Here is a 24,038-nt window from a genome sequence, read left to right as displayed (position 1 = left end):
TGCACCACGCACTCGCAGTCCGCGGCAAGGAGCCGCGTGGCTGGGAAACTGTGCCACCGTAGAAAACAAAGTACTTAAGCCAGAGTAATAAAGCGTTATAATGGCGGCCAGGCGGGCTCGTGTGCCAGTAGAGCCGGAGCCAAACTGTCACCTGCACAGTGAGAAAATATGAATAAATCCTAATACCAGAGGCTGATCATTGGTTCTGAGAACAATACAAAAGATATACTGTATTTTGCACAAAACTTCTGGAACTGTATGAGCCATCAAACATATTTTATGTGCTTCCTTGGAAACATATTATCTTTATATTGGAAACCCTTTTTTTTATTATTTCTTAATGTATAAAAATAAGTATATTTAATATTTCGAAGAGATATTAACCCAGTAATATTTTAAAAATAAACGTCTGGAACTTTATGACCCATTAAAGATATGTGTTAAATATATTTTAATGCCTCATAAGAAACATATATATTATATATAATCTATGAATTTATTAATAGGAAAACCAGAGTTTATAATATTTCTTGATGTAAGAAATATCTGCCCATTATAAGGTATGTCCAAAGTGATGCCTTCAAATGTTTTATTTAATGTTTAACTAAGATTTATTATCTAAACAGTTAGGAATACTGATTATTGTATATAATTTCTTAATAAAAATGATTAAACTAGATACATTTAAGTATGAGTACCAATTATATCAAATGACAGAAGTCATGCCTTCCAATTGTTTATCTTAGTATATGATTTTCCTTCTATAGGTTTATTAATCTTTTTAAATAGAGAACTAAATTTAATTTGAAATATTATTCCCGCTCTACGGACTGACTACTGTACGTGGATCCCGCGGATGGCGCGGCTCCTTGCGTAAGAGCGAACAGTGGGCTCGCAAAGTAATGTGACAGGCGTTAAATGCGCCGGCAATCGATTTGATTTGCAGTCGCGATGCGAATTTAATTGAAATGAGAAATAGTCGCCCATTGGCACGGTGGGCAGTGGACAGTGGGCAGTGGGCGTGGCAGACTGCGGAGGCTGGGGACAAACTCGAGACAGGCCAGGAAAGCCAGCTGTAAGGAAGTCAGTCGGTCGGCTGGCCAAGGCGATTGCAAATGCAAATGTGAATGCAAATGCAAATGCCGGGCTGCCCACGCGAAATTATGAAAAATTATGAACACTGGCCGAGTTGGGGCCGAGAAAGCCGCCGTTGCGGCCGAAAGGAGCTGGTCAAGAGTGCATTTCACGCTGCCTAATGAAACAAATTATAGGTGGCCACTGTCGTCGGTTGCGGAAACCATGCGAGTTTCGTCTGCCCATTGTGCGGCCTGGCCGCAGTTGTATAATGTGCAACCCAAGCCCAGGGGCAGTGTTTTCGGCCTGGAAATGCGATACTTTCCTCGCAAAGCGGCTGTTTTGGATTTCTGCTTATTACCGAATATTTCTGTCGTAAAACAAAAGTTTGCTCGCCGGTTGGTAACCCAACTCTCTCCTTCTCGCTGGCAATTATGCATTCCCCGGCTGATTACGAAGACGATCGTCATAATGATGATGATGAATGTCTGGCGCATGACGCATGCGCAGCAAACAAAGAACCTGGCATATCGCGGGAGGGATTCCAGTTCTTAGGCACCACCATGGACCCGGGCCATCCCAAGTGATTCAGTCTATGGGGTTGAGTCAACGCGCCGAAGCATTCCCCATTTTTCGATAAGCAATAAATAACTTTGGGAACTATAATGTTGATATGGAGCATAAGTGCTTTGGTTTGGTAACTCGAGGCCCTAATTGGGGGCCCAAGACGGAAGCTTTGCGCACCGTGTATCTTTGGCTTCGTATCTCCTAAGTGGATTATCTGCAGCCCTGTCACTGCCTCACGGCTTTTACTTTTGACTCACTTTAATGGGGCCCGAGCTTCCTCAGCTTCTTTGTCTTGTGGTAACCCTTTTAACATTCCATTTCGATTCACCGCCTTTGTGGACCTAAGCTACTTTCGTTGGGCCGTTCTCAAGACGTGTTGTGAGGGACTTATTTTCGCTTTTAATAAGCCACCCAAGTGACTGGAGCACCACTTGAACGTGATTTGTTCTTGGGCTCCTAATGTGTCATTATGTGATGGTTGGGGCTTAGGAAGGCGTCGGACTCGAAGTGTGGAAGCTATCTTTAGTTACTCTTGGGGTATGATAATGATTTCCATTCAAATGGAGAGGAATGCTTTCGAATATTGGAAATTTCAATGATATTATATCAAATTTTTATGTTTCTATTACGTAATTTAGATCTGTGTTAGCACATCATATCATTCAAAATGATACATTGTTTCGATTTTAAGGAAATTTCATTTATATGCTTTAATAAATATTAATAAAATTATATTTTCAATTTTCTGTGGTGTACCATTACATTTTAATCATTCTTGTTCATATTATTAATTTTCAAATTTTTTTTTTGCAATTTGCAATCACTTTGTTTACTTTAAGTGCTTCTATATTGAACATCATTTACTGACCCAGCCCAATTTAATGCTCCCCCTGCGCGGGTAGATTCTGTTGTTCCTGCTGCGGACATTAATCACTGTCAGCGGCGGTGTGGCCACCTCATCGTCCTCCTGCTCCGCCGAGTTCCTGGTAGCGGCAGCCCCGGCTCCTGCCCCTCGCCTCCACTGGGCCGGCTCGTCTGCATGTGATTTCATTAATTTCGCATTCCGATGCACAACGGCGAAGAGCTGAATTCCATGCCCACTCCACGAGGAAGTGCAAAGTGTTGAACATGTGCGGCGCATTGCTGGCACTTGCATTTATTCATTTTATTCATTTCTCATTTTATTTATTGCTCTGTGCGCTTTGATCAATCAATTCAGCTCGGGGCCTCACTCTGTGCCATGAAATATTTTAATTGAATGATCAGAATCGGGCTCCTTGCGGCTCTTGGGGGCTCGTTGAGATCGAATTAGCCGCGGTCGGACATGTGGATGCGGTGCAGCCATGGCTTCATATATATCTATGTGCACTGCCAAGCGGGTTTAATTGCACGGAACCCATATGAAAATCAATCGATGCCAGTGCCAGCGAGGCGCCAGTCTCAATTTCGATTCCCTCGATCGACCGCCTGACCCACTAAAGCCGCCGATCTCGTCGCCAAATCCCAGCCAAATTGGGCATCAAGAGCGACACTCGGATCCACGGGCATTCAGACCGCAGTCTGCCCGCAAAGGCAAATATAAAATATTTGCTTATTATTTATATTTGAGATTTATTCGCCGAGAGGCAAACACACGCATCTGCCAGCCGATCCGACTTCGATTCCAATCCGACTCCAAAAAACACAGCTGTGACTTGGAGTGCTGCTAGCGATGGAAGTAGTCGAGGGATCGCGTTGGCGATATGTCACAAAATATATTTAGTTTGAGGCAAAATATATATATATATTTAAGTTTGAGGCAAAATATTTATCTTGCTTTGCTTTCACTCATAACTAAAACTTTGTTAGATTGGCAGCATTGCCAGAGTTGCTCATGAAGAATTAATACAAGATTGGCATCATTTACTCTTCTCAGTTGTCAGTTTTAGTTTTGGTGCAAAAAACGATGTTTTGTAAAAAGGTAATAATAACTTATTCTAATATAATTTACTAGCTTTTTTAGAATTCATATCTTTAGCTTTTTTTTTTTGAATATAAGCTGTAAGGCTTAATAGGATATTTTATAATTTTAGACTTCAGATTTCTCTTTCATCATAGTTCTTAAAAGTAAGGCTTGAATTTAGCCAGCCCAATCACGCGCCCACCCTCAGCCGCCGAGCATGTCGCCATCACCTTGTCGCCTCTGCCTGGCTAAGTCGGTCGCACATGTCGCCGTTGCCATTTTAGGATTTGTGGCCAAAAAGCGCAGGGAAAAAAGTGGAAACAAAAATAATACAAATGTGTATGGAGAGTATATGCAACATGGCTGCTTATTTTTGGACAGTCGGTAGAAAGTGCCGCCGGCGGCACCGTTAAAATAATGAGCTGCAACAGCGGCACTGTGATTTGTTGTTGCCGTCGTGTACCGCTTTCGGTTTTTAGTTTTTAAGTTTTCCTTTTGCATATCACCATTAGCGCTGACAAGGCAGAACCACAAAAGAAGTCGCCGGTTGAAAGTGAGCGCCAGCTGTCGCCAATTTCCGCATTCGGAGGCGACTTCCCCTGGTAATTCCATGCCTTCCCATCCCTTTCCCTTTCTTTTTTTCTTCCTTTATATGACCCCTCTTCAGGGGTCTGTTCTGTGACCCCCGACCAGGCTTTCATTCAGCAACAGCAACTCGCTACGTGCAACATGTTGCGAAAGTGAGTCGGACAAAAGGCATTTTGCATGTTGCCGGCGCTTTTAATTGACAAACAAATTACAGGCTGTGTTTTGTCGTTGGCTGCGAGCCGTTTGTCTCTGGATTTGGCCATAGCTCTTTGGCTCCGGCTCTGGCTCAGGCCAAACCCCTGCAACGGATGACATGTAAGACCAGTGCCGAATGACTAATTGGTCGCCGTAATGGTCAAGCCCGGGCAGGCCATTAAAGCAAAGCTCTGCACGGTGGTCAGCCACTCGGTGCGGCAAATTATTGGGCATACTGCGAGAGAAACTTCCTAAAAACCATTCATTTGGTTTTATAATTTGCATCGATACTTAAAAAATATGTGGTTCTACCTAACCTATCAAATGTACATTTTTGTAAATGGGCAGCATTGCCAGAGTTGCTTATGGAGAATCAGAGAGAGAATTGGCATCATTTACTCTGGTCAAATTATTCTCTGCCTTACTTTGGGAACGTAAATGGAAGAAACATTTAACACAATTACATTGATTTCGAAAAGTGTGCTAAAAGATTTTGATAAATATATTTTAAATTTTTTTAATTTATAATAAATGTATTCTGTATGCCCCACTGTATCGCTGCAGTTCGTCAAGCCATTCACACACGATTTAGCGTAGTCGCCCCGGGGCTTAGGAGCCCGGCGACGAGGGACGTGGTTCGGGGGCGGTATCTGGGAAGCGGGGGACACTCATGTGATGAATTTGCCGCCAAGGCGCCGCCGCCACTGACGCTTGGGTGGTCAAATGGGGCTGGGCGCAACTCCTGCGGCTTAAATGTTTCCCCCAACAGTTCGTTTCCATTCGATTCCACGGTCGCGACTGGCGAACGACTAAATTATTCATTGCAGGATTTATGCAGCCGGCGGCCGAAATCACTTTCGCTCATGCTCAGGCTCAAGACTCAAAACTGAAATCTCAAGCCCGCCCCGAAATCATGAGCAGCTAGCCAACTGCCCTGCCCTCCAGTTGTTTGCTTTGGGTTCAGAGCTCGGGCAAACATTTGCCACAATTAATGCACATGACGCCGCTTAAACTTTGACTTGACAAATGGAGTCACCTCCCCCTTAGGAATTTTGGTCCACTCTAAAAGCCCGGCTCCTCAACGGTGCACTTGAAAAAGTTATGGTACACCCAACAAAATTGGAGCGGTAAAATTTATAAATATGGATAAAGTAAGGTAATTGTTTAATATCGTTGAGAACTATTTAAAATATTATTTATGGTTACTACTTTGGTTACTACTTAAAAGTAAAAAGACCATATAATGGTAAGTTTTGTATATTTTGCGGTTGGGCGAGTAAACTTTCTCATTGGTCACATTGAAAATTCGATGGGTCTCATTTAACTTTATATTGGTCAACTACACCTAAAAGTGTTTCTGTTTGTAAGTGTTAGGTGGTACAAGGAAAAGCGATTGAGCTTTTTGTTATCCAGGTAATTTGGGATAGTTTGCATCTTAATTGCTTACTCAATTGGATAAGGTGGGCAAAGGTTTTATACCTTAAAATGTTTGCAAAAATTCGTCAAAGCCTAGAACTTGTATTCAAATTGTGTCGAGTGTGGGTAACTCATTACGCGGATCCGGGGACCTGCCATCATCAACCAGCCCGGGCGCATTTGTTAGCCGGCGTAGTCTGGTAGATGACGCCTCTGTTGCCATTGTTGTCTGATGATGGAGAGCAGCGGAGGGTGGGGGGAGCGAGTAAGACGTGGAGCAGGCCAGGATGAGGGGCAACGCCCACCTGGGCTGCCGTTTAATGGCCCAGGCAAATGGGGGCTAGGCCGGGCTCGGCTCGGCTCGGAGCTGTCATCGTCTGGCATCTGCATCTGCATCTCCCCGTGGAACGGGCTGGCTCTTTCCTGGGCCTTTATCTGGGCCTGGCCAGAAGCACGCGCCAGGCTGCATTGTCTGACTGACAAGGTGATTTAGGGAGTGGGGAGCGGGGATCTCCTTTATTGTTATTGAAAAGCTGGCAGCAGCCACTTCAGCCACTTGGCCGATCGCGAGAGGTCGAGGACGTGCAGCTGCCAAGTCCAAGTCTCGTTTTTGAACCAGACTTGCCTTTAAACTACTTTCGCCTTGTAAAAAATTTAGTACTTAAAAGGAAGAAATTTAAGTCTTTCAAGAATGTGAGCTCAAAGATGTTTGAGGCCTTCATAGCCAAAGAGACAAATATAAATGTGTATGTTAAACTGAAATTGTTTAATTTTTTATCCTAAAGGCAGTCGTGTTTAAGTCGTTGATAAACATTATATGATTTTTAAAAAAATATGTAATTTTAAATTGGATATAACTAATTTGTCATGTTTTCAATCAACATAAAGTCTAGCAACGTAAAAAACAATCTTTAAAACTTAGGTACAATACAGTTGTGGACCTTTTTCCTGCACTTTGGCTCTGTGAGTTCGGCAGTTAGGCCAGCGTTATGGCCCAATATTGTTTAAAGTTATGACTTTAGTCGGTTATTTCGGCCTGCCACACATTTGGTCTATCGCAGCGGGCAATCGCCTTGCAGCTCCGAGAAGGAGGAAAGTCAGGCGAATCGCAACCCTACCCCGCCACAATCATAATCAGACGCTGGCCATTTGCCACAGTCACCCACAAAAGACAACTTCCTCATTGCCGCCGAACGCAGCAGCAGCAGCGGCTGAAGCGGCAGCAGATGCAGAAATCAAAGGACCGCGCTGGGATTGCATAAGAGGGCTCCGGGGTGGCGGTGGTGGTGCAACTTAAACAGAGTTTAGCATTAATTTGTACACAGGCATGGGCAGCCAATGCATTTCCCGATCCAAATTCAGCCCAGCGCCGAGTTATGAATGAAAACGAAGCGAAACAGAAATAGAAATTGCAAATGAAAGAGCGGACCCTTTGAGGGCAGGAAAAAGCAGGAGGGGATCGGGATCGGGATTGCATATTGTGGGTGATCGCTGGCCGGGGAGGCCTGGCAATTGTCTGCGGCTAAAATGAAAGGCATGAGTGCCTGGCAAATGATAGACAGCCGGCTGACTAACAGACTAGCTGACTAACTGACTGCCTGACTGACTCCGACTCCATCTGCAATGTGCAACTGCAACTGCAACTGCAATATGCAACCGGCAACTGGCAGCCAGCAACTAGCAACATGCAACGGAAGCGCAAAAATAGCAACAAATGCCGGCGTTTACTGAAACCTTTAGCTCGCCGTAATTTGCTGAACTTTCGGCGGCGGCGTTTGACTTATTGCCTACTGATTCGCAGGCAAATCGCCGGTGTGTGGGTGCTGGGCACGTAAACAAATTGCAATTTAGTGCGGCACAGGATGCAGCTCACCTCTGATCGGTGCCCCGCACCCGTAGCCACCCATCGGCAGGCGCCAGCTGCGCCGAAGCGCCGAAGCTCCGAGGAGAAAGTGAATGTTTGCTGACGTTTGACAGGTTCATTTGACACAGCCGACCCATGTGAAGGTTCCCAGATGGCCGCGCAGAGAGTTTTCTAAACGGATTAAAGATCGTCCGGCATTCAGGAAAAAAAGACGCCCTAAAACTATTTTAAATGTGAAAGTATCCCTATTTTTAACCCAAATTGAAGACTAACAAAGCTAAGGTGTAACTAAATAAATTTATAATTTAAAATATTATATAAGTTTTTAAGAAATATAAAATAATTATTTTAACGTTTTCAGCTAGACAAACTATAAATTTTAAGTATCTTTACTTTCAAACCCCTTACAAATTCTTATTTCAATATAAAATCAGGACAAAAGGAAAACCAATTTATAAATATATCTATCATGCAGGTTCCTAGTGCCTATACTTATTTAAAAGATATTGAAAGATATCCCATAATTATTATACGTTGCAAGTAATGTTGTAAATTTCACTAACAGGTATATTAATGATATTTTTTCCAAGAAACTCTTTACAACATCACATTTCAATCGCTAACCAGGTCAGTCGGCAGGCTCGCAGATAAATCATGCCAATGCCACTCGCCATTTGCAACATCAATTGCTAAATGGCCAACGCCCGTTGCACCGGCTGATTTCCGCCTTGGGCCAGGCCAGCCACATTTTAACCCAATTAGAGAACAGGTTGGCACCTCCGCACATGCCGAAATGGAAATATGGAGCAGTCGGCTCAATGGATTGGCGATCTGGGCGATCTTATCAGTGCGGATACCAGCATCATCTTGTCAACCAGGCGAGGGCGAACGAGCGGGAAAGCTGGCCTGTCAGCAGCTAGGGAAAAGCCCACTTAATTAACCCGATCTCTCTGGGGACCAGAGACCACGAGGGGACCATAACTCATGGTGTGGGGCCAGGGGAATGGGGGAAAGCACACTTCAAAATGGTGACACCTGGCCATAAAGATAGCCCACATGCAGATCCGATCGGATTCGATTGGGCAGATACCGCCCTGCGGGTATGGAAACCTCCTCGCGATCCCCTGGTGGCGCCACCTGTCGCCGGGCAAGTGGGTCAGTGGTGCTCTCTAGAGACTAGAGATCGGAGGGCTGCTTACCTGCAAAGAAAGGAAAATGGTGAAACGGGTGAGAAAAGCAATTAAGCGGCAGCCGCCATAAAGCAATCTTACAGATACTTGGCTCCACTCGACTGGCGATGAGTTCGCCAAAAGCCAACTTAAGCGATGGCGCACAGAGAGAAATCAGATCCCCAGCTAGATCTAGATTTATAAGCCATATTATAAGATCTTGTTACAGTGCAGATAGCTTGGTATTTGAAAACCTGAAAATCACTTTATCCATGCAAAATAACAATACTAATATTGGTTCTATGGCAAAGCAAGCTAATGATAGAAAGTCCCGCATATTAGACACAGATAATGCTGTCTCAGCCGTGGTAAATCGCCCAGAACTGCAGCGGCGATCTGTGAAAGCCAGCTCAATCTACCCGTACCATCTACAGAACCACCATGATTTATCCCAAGCTTATATCACCGACGAGCCAAGTAATTAAAATTCAAAACTTAAACGTTTTACGGCCTATTAAAGTTACACAAAATTAAAATTTTATGCCTCGTGCACAGAAATTAACATAATATCCCAAACGCTGAATTCCGCTGGGAGACACAACGAGAAAGGAGACTGAACACATGGAAATATAATTTTATGAGTCTGCATCTGTTGAATTTAATTGCTTCATTTGCGCCCGGGGTTTCGTGTGAGCCGAAAACATTTCTTTATGTCTTTTGCCACACTTTGGGATTTGGCTGGATAATAATTGCCCGTCCTCTGCACTCATAAATTATGCATTCCAATGCAAATGCCAGGGCGACTAATTGGTTTATATAAGGCAAAATGGCCAAGAGATCAAGGTAAGTGGAAGATGCCAGAGAGGGGGGGTGTTACAGCCGGAACAATAACAATAATGGCGTAATGACAACTGCACGACATTGACAAACAGGAGGAAAGCATGCAGCCGGAATAACAAAAGTGCCCCGAAAAGCACAAAAATAAAGAAAGAAGCGCATTACGCATACGCCACCGAAGCCGAGAGCTGCGGTTGCGCAAGCGGGGAAAGGCTAAAAAAAGATTTAGTCCAGTGTTTACTCTGGCCAAATGGGGGCTGCACCTCGGACCGCAATTAGAGGTGCTAATTAGCTGGTAGTCCAGGTCACTCACCCACTCGAAACACGTCCGAAATCTCTGATAAGCTGGCCGGGCAATTTATGATTTTTATGCTCGCCGTGTGCTCCGCCTGCTAATGCCCATCGATTTAAATTGACTTAATTTGATTTGTTCCCCGTGTTGTCTTGTTTCGATTTGATTTGTGTCAACATGAGCGGCCAAAAGGTGCCGACGGATATGTCTTTCTCCCGACTTAATTTGTGCCAGTTTTGGCTTCGCGTTTCTTTCCCATGTTCAGCAAATGCAAATGAATTTATGAGCATTACGTGCGCGTTTCGCTGAGCGCTTTACGATCGCTCATTTTGGCTTCGTTTCTGCAATTGGCAGCACTTTTTCCCACTTAATTGCACGGGCGGAATTTCGAAAATGTTTACATTTGAATCGGTAGCTTGGTATACAGGTTTCAGTGGCCTACAATGGTTTTCCAAATTTGATTAATAAATGGTTCATTCAGTAATTAATTTAAATGGGTCCTGCAAATCGAAATTCCTTTCTTGGTTTCTGCAATTGGCAGCACTTTTTTTCCACCTATTTGCACGGAGGGTATTTTTAAAATAAAAGCATTCTAATGGTTAATTTGGCCTCTACTGAGTGTTCAAATTATATCAGCTCAACGGTTCAACATAAACCAAAATTTATTTTCTGTTATTTGTGTATGCAATTGGCAGCACTCTTAATGTTGGTTTTTGTGCAATTGGCAGCACTGTTTTTTCACTTGACTGTACAGGAGGAATTTAAGAAATGTCACAATTTCGATGGACTGCTTGGAATTCCACGTTTCTTTTTGGCCTCCACTGGGTGTCCAGTTTTCAGTTTAATGGAGCAGCATAAATAAATGCTCATTCCAATAATTAATTCAAATGGATCTTGTAAATCAAAATCTCTAACGCTTCGAAAGTGTGATTCTGTAGATAAGGCCCCACACACAAAACCCACTTGTGATGGGGGTCAGATTTATGTGCTGGCCATAAAGGCGAGTAGAAAAATGTGTACAAGATGCCTTAGCCTGAGCTGGGCATTAAGTAGAGATCCAAGATCTGAGATCCGAAATCCGAAATCCGAGCTTTTGTTGCGGCACCTGACTGAAAAGGCGTAGCCGTGGTCTTTCTGTTCGTTATTCGTAGGCTCTCTGCCTGGCTGGGGAGGTCATAAAACCTGGCGGTGCCACCAAATGAGACTGTGCAGCCAGCCGAGAAGAGATAAACCTCCGTCGGCCATATCGAGTGGGTGTTGCTCGGCTCGAAGCTCCGCGGACGTGCCAAAGATGGGGAAAATAGGAGGAAAACTAAAACTAAAAACCAAGCTGCGCTCGGGGGGGCGTGGCACTCGCATGCGCGCCTCGTTTGTGGCCTACGTGTTATCACGACCAAGTCCAACTGCAAGTCCAAGTCTCTTGGCTCTTTCACTTTTCCCCCATCTTGCTCGCATGTCCGCACAATTTGTTGCCCATGGACATTATTGGCCCCGGCGTAATCGTTCAATGATCGCAGCGAAATAAGTGTAGGAAATCCATCCGCCAGCGAACTTGATCCGCAGTTCGGGTTGCCACAGAGCGCGCTGTAACCTTAGACTTGACTGGGGACCATTAAAATCATACGCCACGTTGGCCATTGCCATTCGGCCGGCCGAAATAATGTTGTTAAACGCAAATTCATTTAAATTACACAGCTCCAGCGACATACAAATGGGTTTCCAGCCCCGGATTGGAGGTGAAGGTGAAGGCTGTGCACGGGAAAATAAAGCTGAGTGAAATGGAAAACATAAAACAATAAAGTTTAAGGTAATATAACACTAAGGAACACGTTTGGGTCCCAGAGCTCAGCGAAAACTGAGGTGTGCTTAGTACCATAATTAGCAATAAAACTTTGTTTTGTACTTATTTGTTTATAAAAAAAACATTAGATCTCAATCAAAAATATCTATGCCTTTATAAATCAATGAAAGCCATATGACACTTGACAAAAAATGGGATTAGACTTATATAGATTCTTTAGAATCTTAGTCTATAATTATAAGTATAAATGCTTACATATATGCTACAGGTTGCCATGACTTACTTAAAGTCAAAACATGAGATAGTGTCAAGAGGTCTCAGTTTCACTTAACTAGTAGCATAATTATTTCTCGCAGTGCCTTGGTTAGCTGAAACTGGCCTAATGAAAAACCAGAGGATATGGAATGGTCACGCTGATTGCCATTTTTTAATGATCCCACAAGGCGGGGCGCTAATTTCCCGGGCAAATACGCGTATTGGGAAACTGGTGCACAGGTCAGGGGCCCCGAGCCGAACCGATGATGTTCGTTCGAATTAATTAGAGCGGCGGTACCCAAAGCAAACTCATAAATTCCGAGCCCGTCCAGTACACACACTCGTGTGCGTTTGACCCAGCCCCCTGAACAAGCGACTCTTTGTAATTTTTGACATGATATGCCGCACAGATTGTGGGGGAAATTAATAAGAGGAGAGAACGAGCCGCGATCATCGTGATGATCTTTGTGGAGCCGCTGGAGAACAAGTTGCCTGGCTGAAGACTGCAGACCGGGGACGGGAGACTGCGGACTGCAGACTGGATACTGGCGACTGCGGACCACAGATTCCAGACGACAACGAGTTTTCCGATTTTCATGCAGCAGGCGCAATCAGTGCTCATGATCTGTACATTAGCGTCGTGTGTTGATCACGCAGATTGCTCAAACACCACACACACACTTCAGCAGACCGCTGAGTGATGGGCCCCTGGTTAGCGGGTTGAAGCCAGTTTCCACTGGCCACATCGCCTTTTTGGCCCAAACCCGGCAGACGCCCCTATGCAAATTCGGCACTTTTTCTGCACTGTTCCGCTGGGGTTCGCTTATAAAGTCATCGCCGTTCGGGAATGCCTTATGCAAGCACGGTTTTCTGTTATTTTTAATTTGGAAATTATGCAAATTCACTCATACTGGCATTTAGCAGGTGGGCGTGAGTGAGAGGGGCGTGGCTCGGGGAAGAAATGCCCGGGAAACTGGAAACTCGGCAGATAAATGCCTTCGGCAGGTGATCAATGATCGATAAGTGACCACACTTAAAAACATTTGATTGGGTCATTAAAGTGACTGATATAGCATTGAAGTTGCTTGAAAACCAAGTGAGTTGTAACATGAAAATTATAACATCAACATGAAATAGCATTTTAGATTCGTAAGCTCTTGACCAGCTGAAAATGTGTGTGGCTATCAGAACATTTACTCAAAATATGCCAAGTATAATAATTATTTTAACTGACTTTATAAGGAGTAGGCTGCGTTCAAACATCGGTAATAAGAAATATCCATTTTTATATGAAAACTAGTAGCTCCTTTGAAAATATTGTCCGTCATAGTGTCTGCTCAGTTTCTACCATAGAACTTTATTACCAACCTTACGTAACAAAACGTCATGATTGTAGGCAGGAATTTTCCATTGCCCAAAGATCGGTTACCAAACAAACGTTGTTCTTTTCTTGGTTATTAAACATCGTTTAAAGATCTTATGTAAGCAACTTTTGTATTTGGCCTGGGCAAAGTTCAGATTCTCGCTTCTCATTGTTTGCTTTTCGCGGCTGCTCACGTTTTCCTCTCGCTCTCTTTCGATTTGTTGAACTTTTGTGCTAAACAAAAAAGGCAGAAACAATAAAAATAAAAACCTGTTCAACAGCATATTTCCATAGCTTTTTCGGTTCGCAGAATTTTGCATTCGCTCGACTTGGAGAGCCAAGTAAACACAATTCTAACGCAATTTGTTGTGTTTTTTGGGCTCTGGCTGGTGGTTTTCTGTTGCCAAACAGCTGTGTTTGCCCATGTTTGGCCAAAGGTAAACAGTGTCTGTGGGCCCATGAATACCTAAACAGTGTCCAGACGCTGGCACTGTTTGATTGGCAAACGAGAAACGAGGAATCCGAGACAATGTGACTAACATTTGCCCAGAAACACTGCATTTCTCGAGTGGAATTCCACACACTCCGCCTCGGATGTGTGAATTTTGAATCGCTTTTGTCTTACACACATGTGTGCATTTTACAACTTTAACCCCAAGCAGAGTCTCAATGTAAAACAGTCGCTGACACCCGAAGGTTGGCCGCTCAACTTCGGAACACCCAACTGCCTGGTGAACACAGTGCGTTTCAGAACTGTAAGACAGCTGGGGCTTTCAATGCCATAGATCAATGTCATCTTCGAGCCGACTTAAGTGGCTACAGCAGATATTCCAACTATAATAATGGTGCGAGCGAGTTAAAAGGTGGTTTGAATGCGATACACCTTTGAAATACTTAGATGGAAAGCGATTCATTAATAGATTCCACGGCTGCCATTGTATGGAAATTACATAAACCGAAACAAAAGCAACGCGGAAACTTTTTCGCAGCAATACTCCGATCGATGTTCCATAGAACGAATTGCCATTTTCATCTTAATTCTTTGCTCAAGCGATTGGTATCCACTTATTTACTTTGCTATTTTCGGCTTAATTTCATTGGGAACATGAGCCAATCGAATTTTTTAAACTGCCTGAAATGAGCCATTACGGGCAGAACGAAAATATACTGAGGCGCAATTAATGACCTGAACACCAAAGCATTAGTATGAATCACTGAGGGGTAAAGTACGTGTATACTCGTACGTAAAAGTTAGAGAGCTCCAAGTCTTTCCATGTCGAAAGTGTTCGCTAATGATGGCTATAACCTTGACTTCGGCCGTAGGCCCACCCCCTGCTGTTGGACGCCGAAATGCGGCCAGGAAAGTTAGTGATACCCCGAGGCACTCCACTCCCGCTGATTGGTATTGCCATTTGCAGTGACCCAATTCCGCTGGCCGAATCCGCGGCATGGGGGATAATTAATCAAGAAATAGAGCTTCAGTTTCACTCGCCAAATGGGAATCAGAAAAAGCGAACTTATAGCGATCGAATAACGAACAACTGACGACCATTGTTCTGCTACTCAGACACAATTGTTAATCTAATATCAAGTGGGAAAGAGCGAGATTGGCAATCTTATCAAGTGATAATTAAAGTGACTAAGGGGTGTATAAAAAAAGGATTCCTATACCATTTGAAAGACTTTTAACATTATTAGCGTTTTAAGGATGAGCAATCCTTTTTGGGTTATTAATTTATTTTAAACATATCATCTTATTATAATATCATTTAGGTGTATAAAAGTATGCAACATATTTTTTAAAAAAGTAACTTAATCTTACTTCACTTTTAGGGATCAAAATATTAAGTTTAACTTTACTATATAGTCTAGAGTTAGGTATAGAATATTAGTATTTTAACGATGAATAAAATTCTTTAAGATCATTGCTTTTATTTTAAACAGGTCACCCAATCAGCATATCACCTAGTTTTATAAAAATATCCAACATATTATTACAATATCCAAAATCAATAAACAAATTTTTTTTAAGAATAATGGGAACCACTGTCCATTATATACTACAATTTAAGACTTGATCGCACTTTACTTTTAACAACCCAAATACTTAGTTTAACCCTCCTAAAACGAAGTAAGATTGAGATATAGGAGACCACCCAGATTTTCTTTCTCTGTACCTTCCGAATGGTAATCGCCTGGCATTAATGCAAATTGTGGACATTATGTCAGCGATCGACGATTGCAGTCGACGAAAGCGAAAGTGTGTCAGCGGGATGGGCCTTTAGGTGGCCATTGAGAGCAAATGAGACGGCCGGAGACATCGGCGGAGCGTGAAAGATTCTCTGCAGGTCGTTGCACACGGGGGGAGTGTGAGGGGGGGCTCCAAAGCTCAGCGCATGCGTGCCTGCTCAGTGAAATGGAATGAAAGATGGACAAGGGGTATGGTGAAAGGGGGTTCGGGAGAGAGCACGATCCACTGCAGCGACGACTTTCACTAGAAATGGAATCCATAAAAGCCTGACAACATAGCTTTTCACAGCTCTGCCAATCGCCGATCGTCACTCTTCCGATCCAACATGACTCACCGTCGCATGTACTATTGATTTTCACATGTGTTTCTATAAAGCCGAGTATCTACATCCGACTATGTAGGTTCTAAGCGGCTTAAGTGCATGTCATAGTATCATAGTTTGTGCCACAGCCCACCCCCTCATGCAGCGGAGGTGGGCGTAAATTGGCAAAGCAAATGGCATTTCTGCAAGGAAGTTGTAAATCTGCTGCCAAATAGAATTGTGAGCGGGCCTAGTGCAAAGCGTTCATTAAATCCCAGGTCCCTCCGCAGCAGAAAAAGAGCGAAAAGCGAGCGAGACTCTTGACAGGTAGTCAGAAGTAAATACCCTTTCAGGAAATATGATTTTTGGAGTTGAATCCCTATAGACGAAATGAACAAAAATGAGATTAAGACCTGTATTTCATGGAAAATAAAGCTACAAGTTGGAATATAATGTAGTTCTTAATTTATTCAAATGCACTTTGTTAAAGAGCTCCCCAGTAATAACAGTTTTATTTTATGACCCATGTCATTAGAGCAATTAAACACACTGCACGTCCAGTTTCATTTGAAGAAGAAATCGCTTAAATATTTACGCCTATTTTACGAGCTGTTTGCTTTAAACGATATTGATTATTTTATTGCAATCGTTAAATAATGAATTTACTCTTGATAGGCAGTACTCGACGGCCCAACTCCCATAAAAGTTAGGGTATGCGACTAGACAGGCTCTCCAACGTTCATTGAGAAAAACCTTTTGGGACGTGCGTGCACAATACTCGGGTTTTACGACCTTCTGCGACGCCCACACGAGTCGCGCTGCACTGAGAGAAATGCAATTAGAGAACCGCCGGGACCTGGTGCTGAGAGGGCTTCCACAAATGTCGACAGCCGTCAGACAAACGCCGACTGCCGGCCCACACACAGATCACTTCAGGCCTGGTCTGGTTCTGGGATATGACTGTTGAAGTCGGCTCCAACTCCAACTCCAAAATCTCGGAGTCTGGTTGCAGGCAATTAGGGGGGAGAGACTTATAGCCCGGATTCAGAGGTGCCAGCCTGGCTTTTTGCTTTTACCAACAGTTCTTGAAAGTCCAAAGACCATGTTGAAATACTTAGGGATAAATGTTTTACGAATATATTATTTAAGAGTCAAGTTTAAGAATACCTTACATATATAAACGAATTCGAAACGATTATAATACTTTTCTAAACATAAAATGATATCTAACCTCAAGGAACCCTTCCAGTGGAACCTCTGAACTTGAAGTATAAGTTATTATCTATAACTTGACTAAAGTACTTCCCGTGGGCCACAGCTCCGCCTGGGTGAGGTAATGGCATTTGCACCCAATTGGCCAGTGAACCCGTCGATTATGAAACCGAACTCTGGGCGGCGGTTAATTAGATGAACTTCGTCAATTGCCTTAATTAAGACCTTCTGCCCTGCGGCAACGGAAGTGGAGCAGTGCAGAACTGACCTCCTAACTTTCGGGAATCCAGTTGGCAGTCAGTAGTTTCACGGTGCGTGCCACATGCTTAGAGGTCCGTTGGCCTTGTCGGCATTATCAAAAAGTCAATAAATACCTGCCGCGGAATCTTATCAGCTCCTTGGCCGCACCATCGATATCTATTAATGTTTATTGAATAAACAAAATATGAAAGCCAGCCCAGCCAAATAAATGTCACAAGAGAATCGATGGCGGACCGCAGAGCCCAGGGCCCAGAGCCCAAAAAGGTTTCCTCCGATCACAATCTTTAACAATATCGAATGAACAGACTCCCGCGGTGTTTGTGGTTGCGAGAGGTAATCCAACGACTTGACCTGGACCCCGCCCCCGGGGCCATGCACTTGTGTCCACAGATGGAAATTTCTTATTCCCCGTTTTGTTTGTTTGTCCGCCAGTTGAAGAGCCAAACAAACATAAGACGAAAGGGCAACGAGGAGACGGGCTGGTGACATTTGATAGTGCATGCGGTCAACTGCTGGCGATATCTTTCGGCGGGCTGGGTTCTATTTATATGTCGATGCAATCGTTATTGCACTGGACACGCGGCCTGCAGATGAGTGGCGTCACGTTCGGAGGCCCAACTAAATGTCAGCCACTTGCACAATTGGTTATCTTTCGGTTTTACAGCGGATTCGCCACCTGATGGGGTGGGATTAGCGGAACAAAGCCTATAAACCATCCAACATGATTCATTCGCTCTACTCATAGATATATAAGTGATGTTATAAAGAACGTATCCCTGGGTCCCTTAGAATATTATACTTTTAGTAAGACTTTACAATTTTATTAGTACAACATCTCTTTGGATTTAATGAAAAGCCAGATGAAAAGCCAGCAACTATTGATTTCAAATAAAAAAAGTTATAAGGAGAAAATAGATATAAATATATAACCTCGCTAACCAGGGGTTAACTGTAATATAAAAATGTTTTGAATACACTTTTAATGTGCACTGATTTTAATTTCTTCCTTATTCTTCGCTGACTTTAAATGTTAATTTCAGTGTATGAAAAGTTTTAAAGAGGAAAAATTTTGTTAAAATCCCACAAACACACTTCCTCGCTAACCAGGGGTTAGCTAACAGCGCTGTTAAGCGCACATCAGAGTCCCTTTTGTGCTAAGGGCAGTGTTATCTAACCTCCGCTGTTAGCGGGCGTGCAATAATAATAAAGAAAGTCAACAAAAGAAACTCAATGCCTATGACTAATTGAATGAAAGCTCTCGGCGTGAAGGAAAACAAATGCAGCGAGTGCCCCAGCCCCAGCCCCAGCCCAGCAAATCGGCATTACGATTTAAGTGGGTCAGCAAGCCGCGTGGAGCCACAGCCACCCAAAACATAAATTGCAAATCCCCGGACGGAGACAGACCTTTTCTTGGCCACACTTGCCCGGTAATGTGGGTCACAAGCCCGAAATTATGTATTATCATTAAATTTCATTACAACCGACTTTGCGAGCGCTTAAATAATGTCGAAAATCTCGGACTGCGCAAAAGCGGAATGCAAAAACAAAGCGAACCCGTTACACCGCAATTCACGCAATGCCCCCACTCAGTGGGTTGTTGCTTTATTCCCCCCCTTTTTATACAGTTATGGGAACGGAACGGAGCCGTCGAGCCACCAAATGCATTGGTCCCGGCCACGACCACGACCACGACCACAGCCCCATCCCAATCCCAATCCCAGCGAGCCAAAGAAGGCCAGCTTGATGGTCTGTTCTTGTACGCATGTCCATATTCGGAGTTCGGAGTTCTCGGGAATGCGTAGAATCTCCGCACAGGAAGAAAACATAAGAAGTGATTCATATTAAGATCTGTGATCCCGAAAGTTTGGCTTAAATATACAACGTTTGCCAAGTAGTTCATCTTTTTAAAGACTAGTAAACCAGTAGGAGAATAGAGTTGCATAGAAAGGTTAAATATCTTTTTAATTTTCTACAGTATATAAACTAATTTTTAAGATTTATTTTATCGAAATATTATTTTTATCATATTTTCAAAATATTCTTTTCTTAGTTCTTTTTCAAACAATCAATTTTGATCCATAGAAATTAGTAAGTAAAATAATACAAAAGGTTTGTGGAAAACGAAAGGGGTAACTATTTTCTCTGTGTGCACCCCTTGCCCCGTTGACTCATGTCATTTCTGCACGAGAAGGAGTTCAGTGATCCCGCCCGCTTACCAAAAAAGTCCTCCCATCTCTCCGAGGTGTCCGAATCGGATTCTATGTCCATCTTGGTCTTCTCCGGCTGCTTGATTTACGTCCAGGCGTCTTGCCTGGATTTGGCCAGGTCTTCTCTCCTGCTTGGTATCTAAATTTAGACAGCGCTTGCAGAGCAACTGCCACTGAAGGAGGTCGTTATTATCGCGGCAGCTCCGGCTGCTGCATTAGATATGGCCGCAGATACAGTATCTAAAACGGGCGAGTGGTGGCCAAATGACTTCACCCGGCGCAGAGCGGAAAGGCGAAGCTCAATCAATGACCGGCCGATAAGATAAGCGCCCGATTTAACTTTAAGCACTGGCACCGAACTGTGCGATATTCTTTTCTTTTTCCGTTTGTTTGTCGTGTATTTTTTGTTTCGCAGGTACGAGTATCTGGCTTTATTCACCACTAGTCGCAGATAGCTTATCGCGGCCTGCGAAGCTCGGGGGTAGAGCACATATCCAGCAGGTACAGCGGCATTGTGGCCAACAGCTGGCGGCCAGCGATTCGGAATGAGAGTACGTGAATGTATCTCAAAGTTGCGCTCAGTTCTCGGAACTTTTGGATGACTAAACCGGCTCGCGAACTGTGTCTCAGGGGTTATTTATTGCCTTTTTGTGGGCTAGAACAAATTGTGGGGATCGACCCTGCGATCGCTGATTGAATTAAGGTAATGGGCTCTTCACTTGCCGTCTGCGAAATGAGCACAAACGAAAATTCACAAATTGCCGATAAAAGTATCTCGCGCTTCGCTGATTTTCCAGTTTCTCCCGTGCAAATCACCTTCGCACCGTGACTTCTAATTGCGGCGAAATAAAAAACACTCTCGTCTCACGGATACTGCACATGCAGAAACACATGTGTATTTTCAGATATAATTTTTGATTTTCCTTCTATCTATATATTTTTTTTGGTCGGGCAGGGGGCGGTACACAGGCACACACACGCTCACTCGCCGGATCAGCTCGATCGCTCCAGGAACGACATTTCCAGCGCGCGTCTCAAATCGAACTGACTTTGTGCAAGACCCTCCGAGTCGGAAGACCCCAACAAGTTCTCTTAAGAGAGAACCGGCGGTATTACTTGCAAGCGAGACGAAGAGACCCAACATTGTATCTTTGTATCTTCGGAGAGCGCAACAAGTTCGAGTTGCGAGCCAAGATCCACAGGTAATCTGCTGCAACTCCTAGCAGTCGTGGGTGCATGATCGACAGCACCACCAAGTGGAAATGATGATCCACTCGTAGTACAGCTCGACTGGGGAGGAGAGAAAAATTAATTTTTAATTAAACGTAATTGAAGAGCTAACGCTATAGTTCACGGCCTCGATATGCACCAGATATGCATGCGGCCAATCGGCTGTTTTAAAGATGGTAAACTTTAAACGGTTATAACTTTTTAAAGTCTGCTCCGATCTAAGCAATTTTCGGCATGTAGATCAATCGAAACAAAATCTTATTGAAAATTGTACAAAAGATACCTAGAATGGTTGAGCAATATGGGCAGTGCGCAAGAACCTCAAAAGTCTGCATGAAATTTACTCTACGAGTATAGGGTATTGAAATATATCCCTTTTTTAAAAACTGTATTATACTTTCTTATAAGGATAATTCTTAATTAAGTTACTAGCTTTATAGAGAGGTTAGCTATATCAAAAATGGAAAAATCGTGGACGTTGCACAAGTCTTAAACTTACTTATGCACAGGACAACGCCTAACAGGAGGTGCAGAGGAGCCGGTAAGTGGAAGTAAAATAACACAACCAATGCCGCGAGCAACGCCACGCCCACCAGACCGATGACGAAGGACAAGAGGATGGCCCAGCACATATCCTGCTATGCGGCAGGGATGGAGTTAGAAAGTCGAGGATTAAAGGATCAAAACTCAGGGATCCACTCACCCACATGGTGCCAAAGAGCAGAAATACTTTGGCCAGCGCGTAGATGAGGGCAAAGACCATTGCCAGAACCATGAGCAGTACATTGGAGTTCCCCGTGATCAGCTCAAACAGACCCACAGAAAAGATTACCACGGCCAGGATCATCCCAGTGAAGCCGATGAAGATGCAGCCGATGTAGAGCGACAAATAGCCGCAGAACACTCGCAGACACATTTCGATTTCCCCCGATTTTGACTACAAATCACAAGCACATATTTCACTAGAATTTTGAATTAAGTTTAGGATAACAAAGGGGGCACTTACATGTTGACATCAAAAACATACTAAATATTATAAGTTATATTCATTAAAATATATGTTACTACAAAATCTAATTATTCAATTTAAAATTAATTATAATAACTATTTCATGAATTACATTTGGGTATATTTTTAGCTTGGTTTTTCTATACATTGATTTCTTCAAATAAAACATTTTTTTCACAATTTGCATTTTTAAAATTGGCGCTCAAAGCCCCACCAGCTGTTTCAGTTATCGATAGTTCATCGAACACTGGTCCCTAACCTCGCCAGTCTATCGTTTCCAATTGGCTTTCAACTAGCCGAAGAGTAAAGTAAATAATGGATATAGCCGATCCTCCGCCCAGTAAAAGAGCCCGGAAATCGCCCAACCTGGAGGAAGACATCACTGGAATCCGCGCCATCCTGTCCGATGAGTTCGACGAGGACATAGCACTGATCAAGGCGCACAGTTGCCAGCTGGAGACGAAGCAGCAGCTTCAGGCGGTCATCCAGGAGCTCTCCCAGAAGCTGCCTCACTTCCAGCACCTGAAGCGCGTCCACGACCGCAGCGTGCTCATCTGCCCCAGCTCGGAGATCGGCGAATCCCTGGAGCAGCACCTGGAAAAGTTTGGCTTCTCGGAGCACGTGCTCCGTGCCCTGTGCCAGGGAGTCCAGGTGGTGGAGGTGCCCGAACGGATGCCCCGACTGCGAGTGCAGTACGAGAAGACCCTGAAGCACTGGCCCTGCAAGTTTCACCCCAATCACTACTCCGAATCTCTCCGGAATGGCAGCAACTTCAGTTCCGCTCAGCGCATCTTTCACAAGAGGATGGCCCAATTGCTCTTGAGGCTCTCCCGGGATGTGAATGCCAACCGACCAGTTGGAATCTGTGTGGATCCTCGACAACCGAACATTGTATCCATAGCTGGAACCGAAGAACCCGCCAGCCCACACGAACATTGCAGCATGCTGCTGGTGGATTTTGTTGCTCGAAGTCAAGAAGGCGGAGCCACAAATACGGAGCTCCCTTTCACTGAGGATTCCAAGGAGGTGGAGACCACTCTGAGGGGCATTCCCAAAGCCTACTACGATTACCTGATAAAAGATGAAGGGTACAAAGACCTTACACTCGGAGCGGAGAGGTCGAGGGATTGTAAAGAAGTTAACGCCGTCCAAGGAGCAGATAACCTGGCCAAATTCGGACCCTATTTGTGCACCGGCTACGATGTCTATCTGCTGCAGGAACCCTGCCTCATGTGCTCCATGGCCCTGGTTCACAGCAGGGCGAAAAGGGTGTTCTTCCTGCGAAACTCGGACAACGGAGCTCTGGCCACGCGATTCCAGCTGCACTCGGTGCGGGAACTCAACCATCACTACGAGGTGTTTCAGTTTACCACCAAGGAAGACGAAGAACTGACGTAACGTTTAACAGACCTTGGTTTAATAAAGGATTTATAGGATATCTTCGATTTTCGGCGTGGTTCTGGCCGTCGACTGGCGGGTGGGCGTGGACAGGAGGCCCAGCAGCTGGCAGTCTGCCTCCAAGATGGTAATGTCCTTGGTCGAGCCCAGGAATTTGGTGGACAGCTCCAGGTCCTTGATACGCAGTCGAACGCGGGCTCCTCGAACATAGTCACTAGGGATGGATGTGGGTTAGATGCATGTATAGGGAAGGGATTCCATTGGACTCACCTGCCGTTCCGAGCTGGACGACTGCAGACGCAGTGGAACTTCCAGCCAAAGTCAATGTACAGGTCATCGCCCACCACATGGAATATCTTGCCGCTCACCACTTTGCCTTCCGCGTTGCCCAGCTGTCCCAGAGATCAAAGGGTTATTACATAAACAAATGGATTACTGGGAAGGAACTCACATCTATTAACTTGGAGTTGCGGAGCAGGGAGGCGAAGGTCTGGTTGTCCTCCGGCAGCTGAGGAGGCGTGGCCGGAGCTGTGTACTTGTCGAAGGCACGCGCAAATCCCCCCTTGCTGCTACCAATCTCCGCCAGATTCTCCACGGGAGCAGCTCCCTCCGCCGGCTTCTCCGTTTCACCGCTGATCAGTCTCATGGTCACTGGCAGCCGACGACTGCGGTTTAAGCAACCCATCTGGTGTCCGGATCTACCTAGTTTTTGCAGCAGCGACATGGTTTTTATTTAATATTTTTTAATAAATATCCACAAGATCCAGGCCAATTGGAAAAACAAAGAGGAAGAGCTGTATCGATAG

General features: G+C 44.3%; 4 protein-coding genes across 6 annotated transcripts in view; 1 reads left to right on the top strand and 3 right to left on the bottom strand.

The window, feature by feature from the left end:
* Window positions 1-19,796, bottom strand: part of LOC108030121 (uncharacterized) — a 47,151-nt gene extending 27,355 nt beyond the window's left edge. For both annotated transcript variants that reach the window (XR_001768476.3, XM_017102822.3), the window contains exon 1: window positions 19,605-19,796. Coding sequence is in view for 1 of the 2 variants with exons in the window: in XM_017102822.3 (XP_016958311.3) it covers window positions 19,605-19,656 (52 nt within the window). In the remaining variant the exon portion in view is untranslated. The remainder of the gene's footprint in view (window positions 1-19,604) is intronic.
* A 663-nt stretch (window positions 19,797-20,459) lies between these two features.
* LOC108030122 (uncharacterized) lies at window positions 20,460-21,836 on the bottom strand. Of its 2 annotated transcripts, none has more exons than XM_050888216.1 (3): window positions 21,529-21,836; window positions 21,325-21,463; window positions 20,460-20,885 (listed from the first exon to the last, which is right to left on the bottom strand). In XM_050888216.1, exons 1-3 carry the CDS (start codon window positions 21,739-21,741, stop codon window positions 20,815-20,817), a joined length of 423 nt encoding a protein of 140 aa, XP_050744173.1. In that variant the 5' UTR covers window positions 21,742-21,836; the 3' UTR covers window positions 20,460-20,814. The 2 variants fall into 2 exon arrangements, with proteins under 2 accessions (XP_050744173.1, XP_016958313.1); XM_017102824.3 differs by having other exon boundaries at window positions 21,325-21,460; window positions 21,529-21,829.
* Window positions 21,837-22,093: 257 nt separating this feature from the next.
* LOC108030298 (probable inactive tRNA-specific adenosine deaminase-like protein 3) lies at window positions 22,094-23,232 on the top strand. Its single transcript, XM_017103132.3, has one exon. The coding sequence runs from the start codon at window positions 22,150-22,152 to the stop codon at window positions 23,230-23,232; it is 1,083 nt and encodes a 360-aa protein (XP_016958621.1). The 5' UTR covers window positions 22,094-22,149.
* LOC108030300 (28S ribosomal protein S28, mitochondrial) lies at window positions 23,230-24,034 on the bottom strand. Its single transcript, XM_017103135.2, has 3 exons — window positions 23,684-24,034; window positions 23,503-23,624; window positions 23,230-23,446 (listed from the first exon to the last, which is right to left on the bottom strand). Exons 1-3 carry the CDS (start codon window positions 23,954-23,956, stop codon window positions 23,263-23,265), a joined length of 579 nt encoding a protein of 192 aa, XP_016958624.1. The 5' UTR covers window positions 23,957-24,034; the 3' UTR covers window positions 23,230-23,262.
* Between the last annotated feature and the right edge of the window lie 4 nt (window positions 24,035-24,038).

This window comes from Drosophila biarmipes, chromosome 2R (assembly GCF_025231255.1).
Source record: "Drosophila biarmipes strain raj3 chromosome 2R, RU_DBia_V1.1, whole genome shotgun sequence".
Classification (NCBI taxonomy): domain Eukaryota; kingdom Metazoa; phylum Arthropoda; class Insecta; order Diptera; family Drosophilidae; genus Drosophila; species Drosophila biarmipes.
This window is presented reverse-complemented; position numbering and strand designations above follow the sequence as displayed.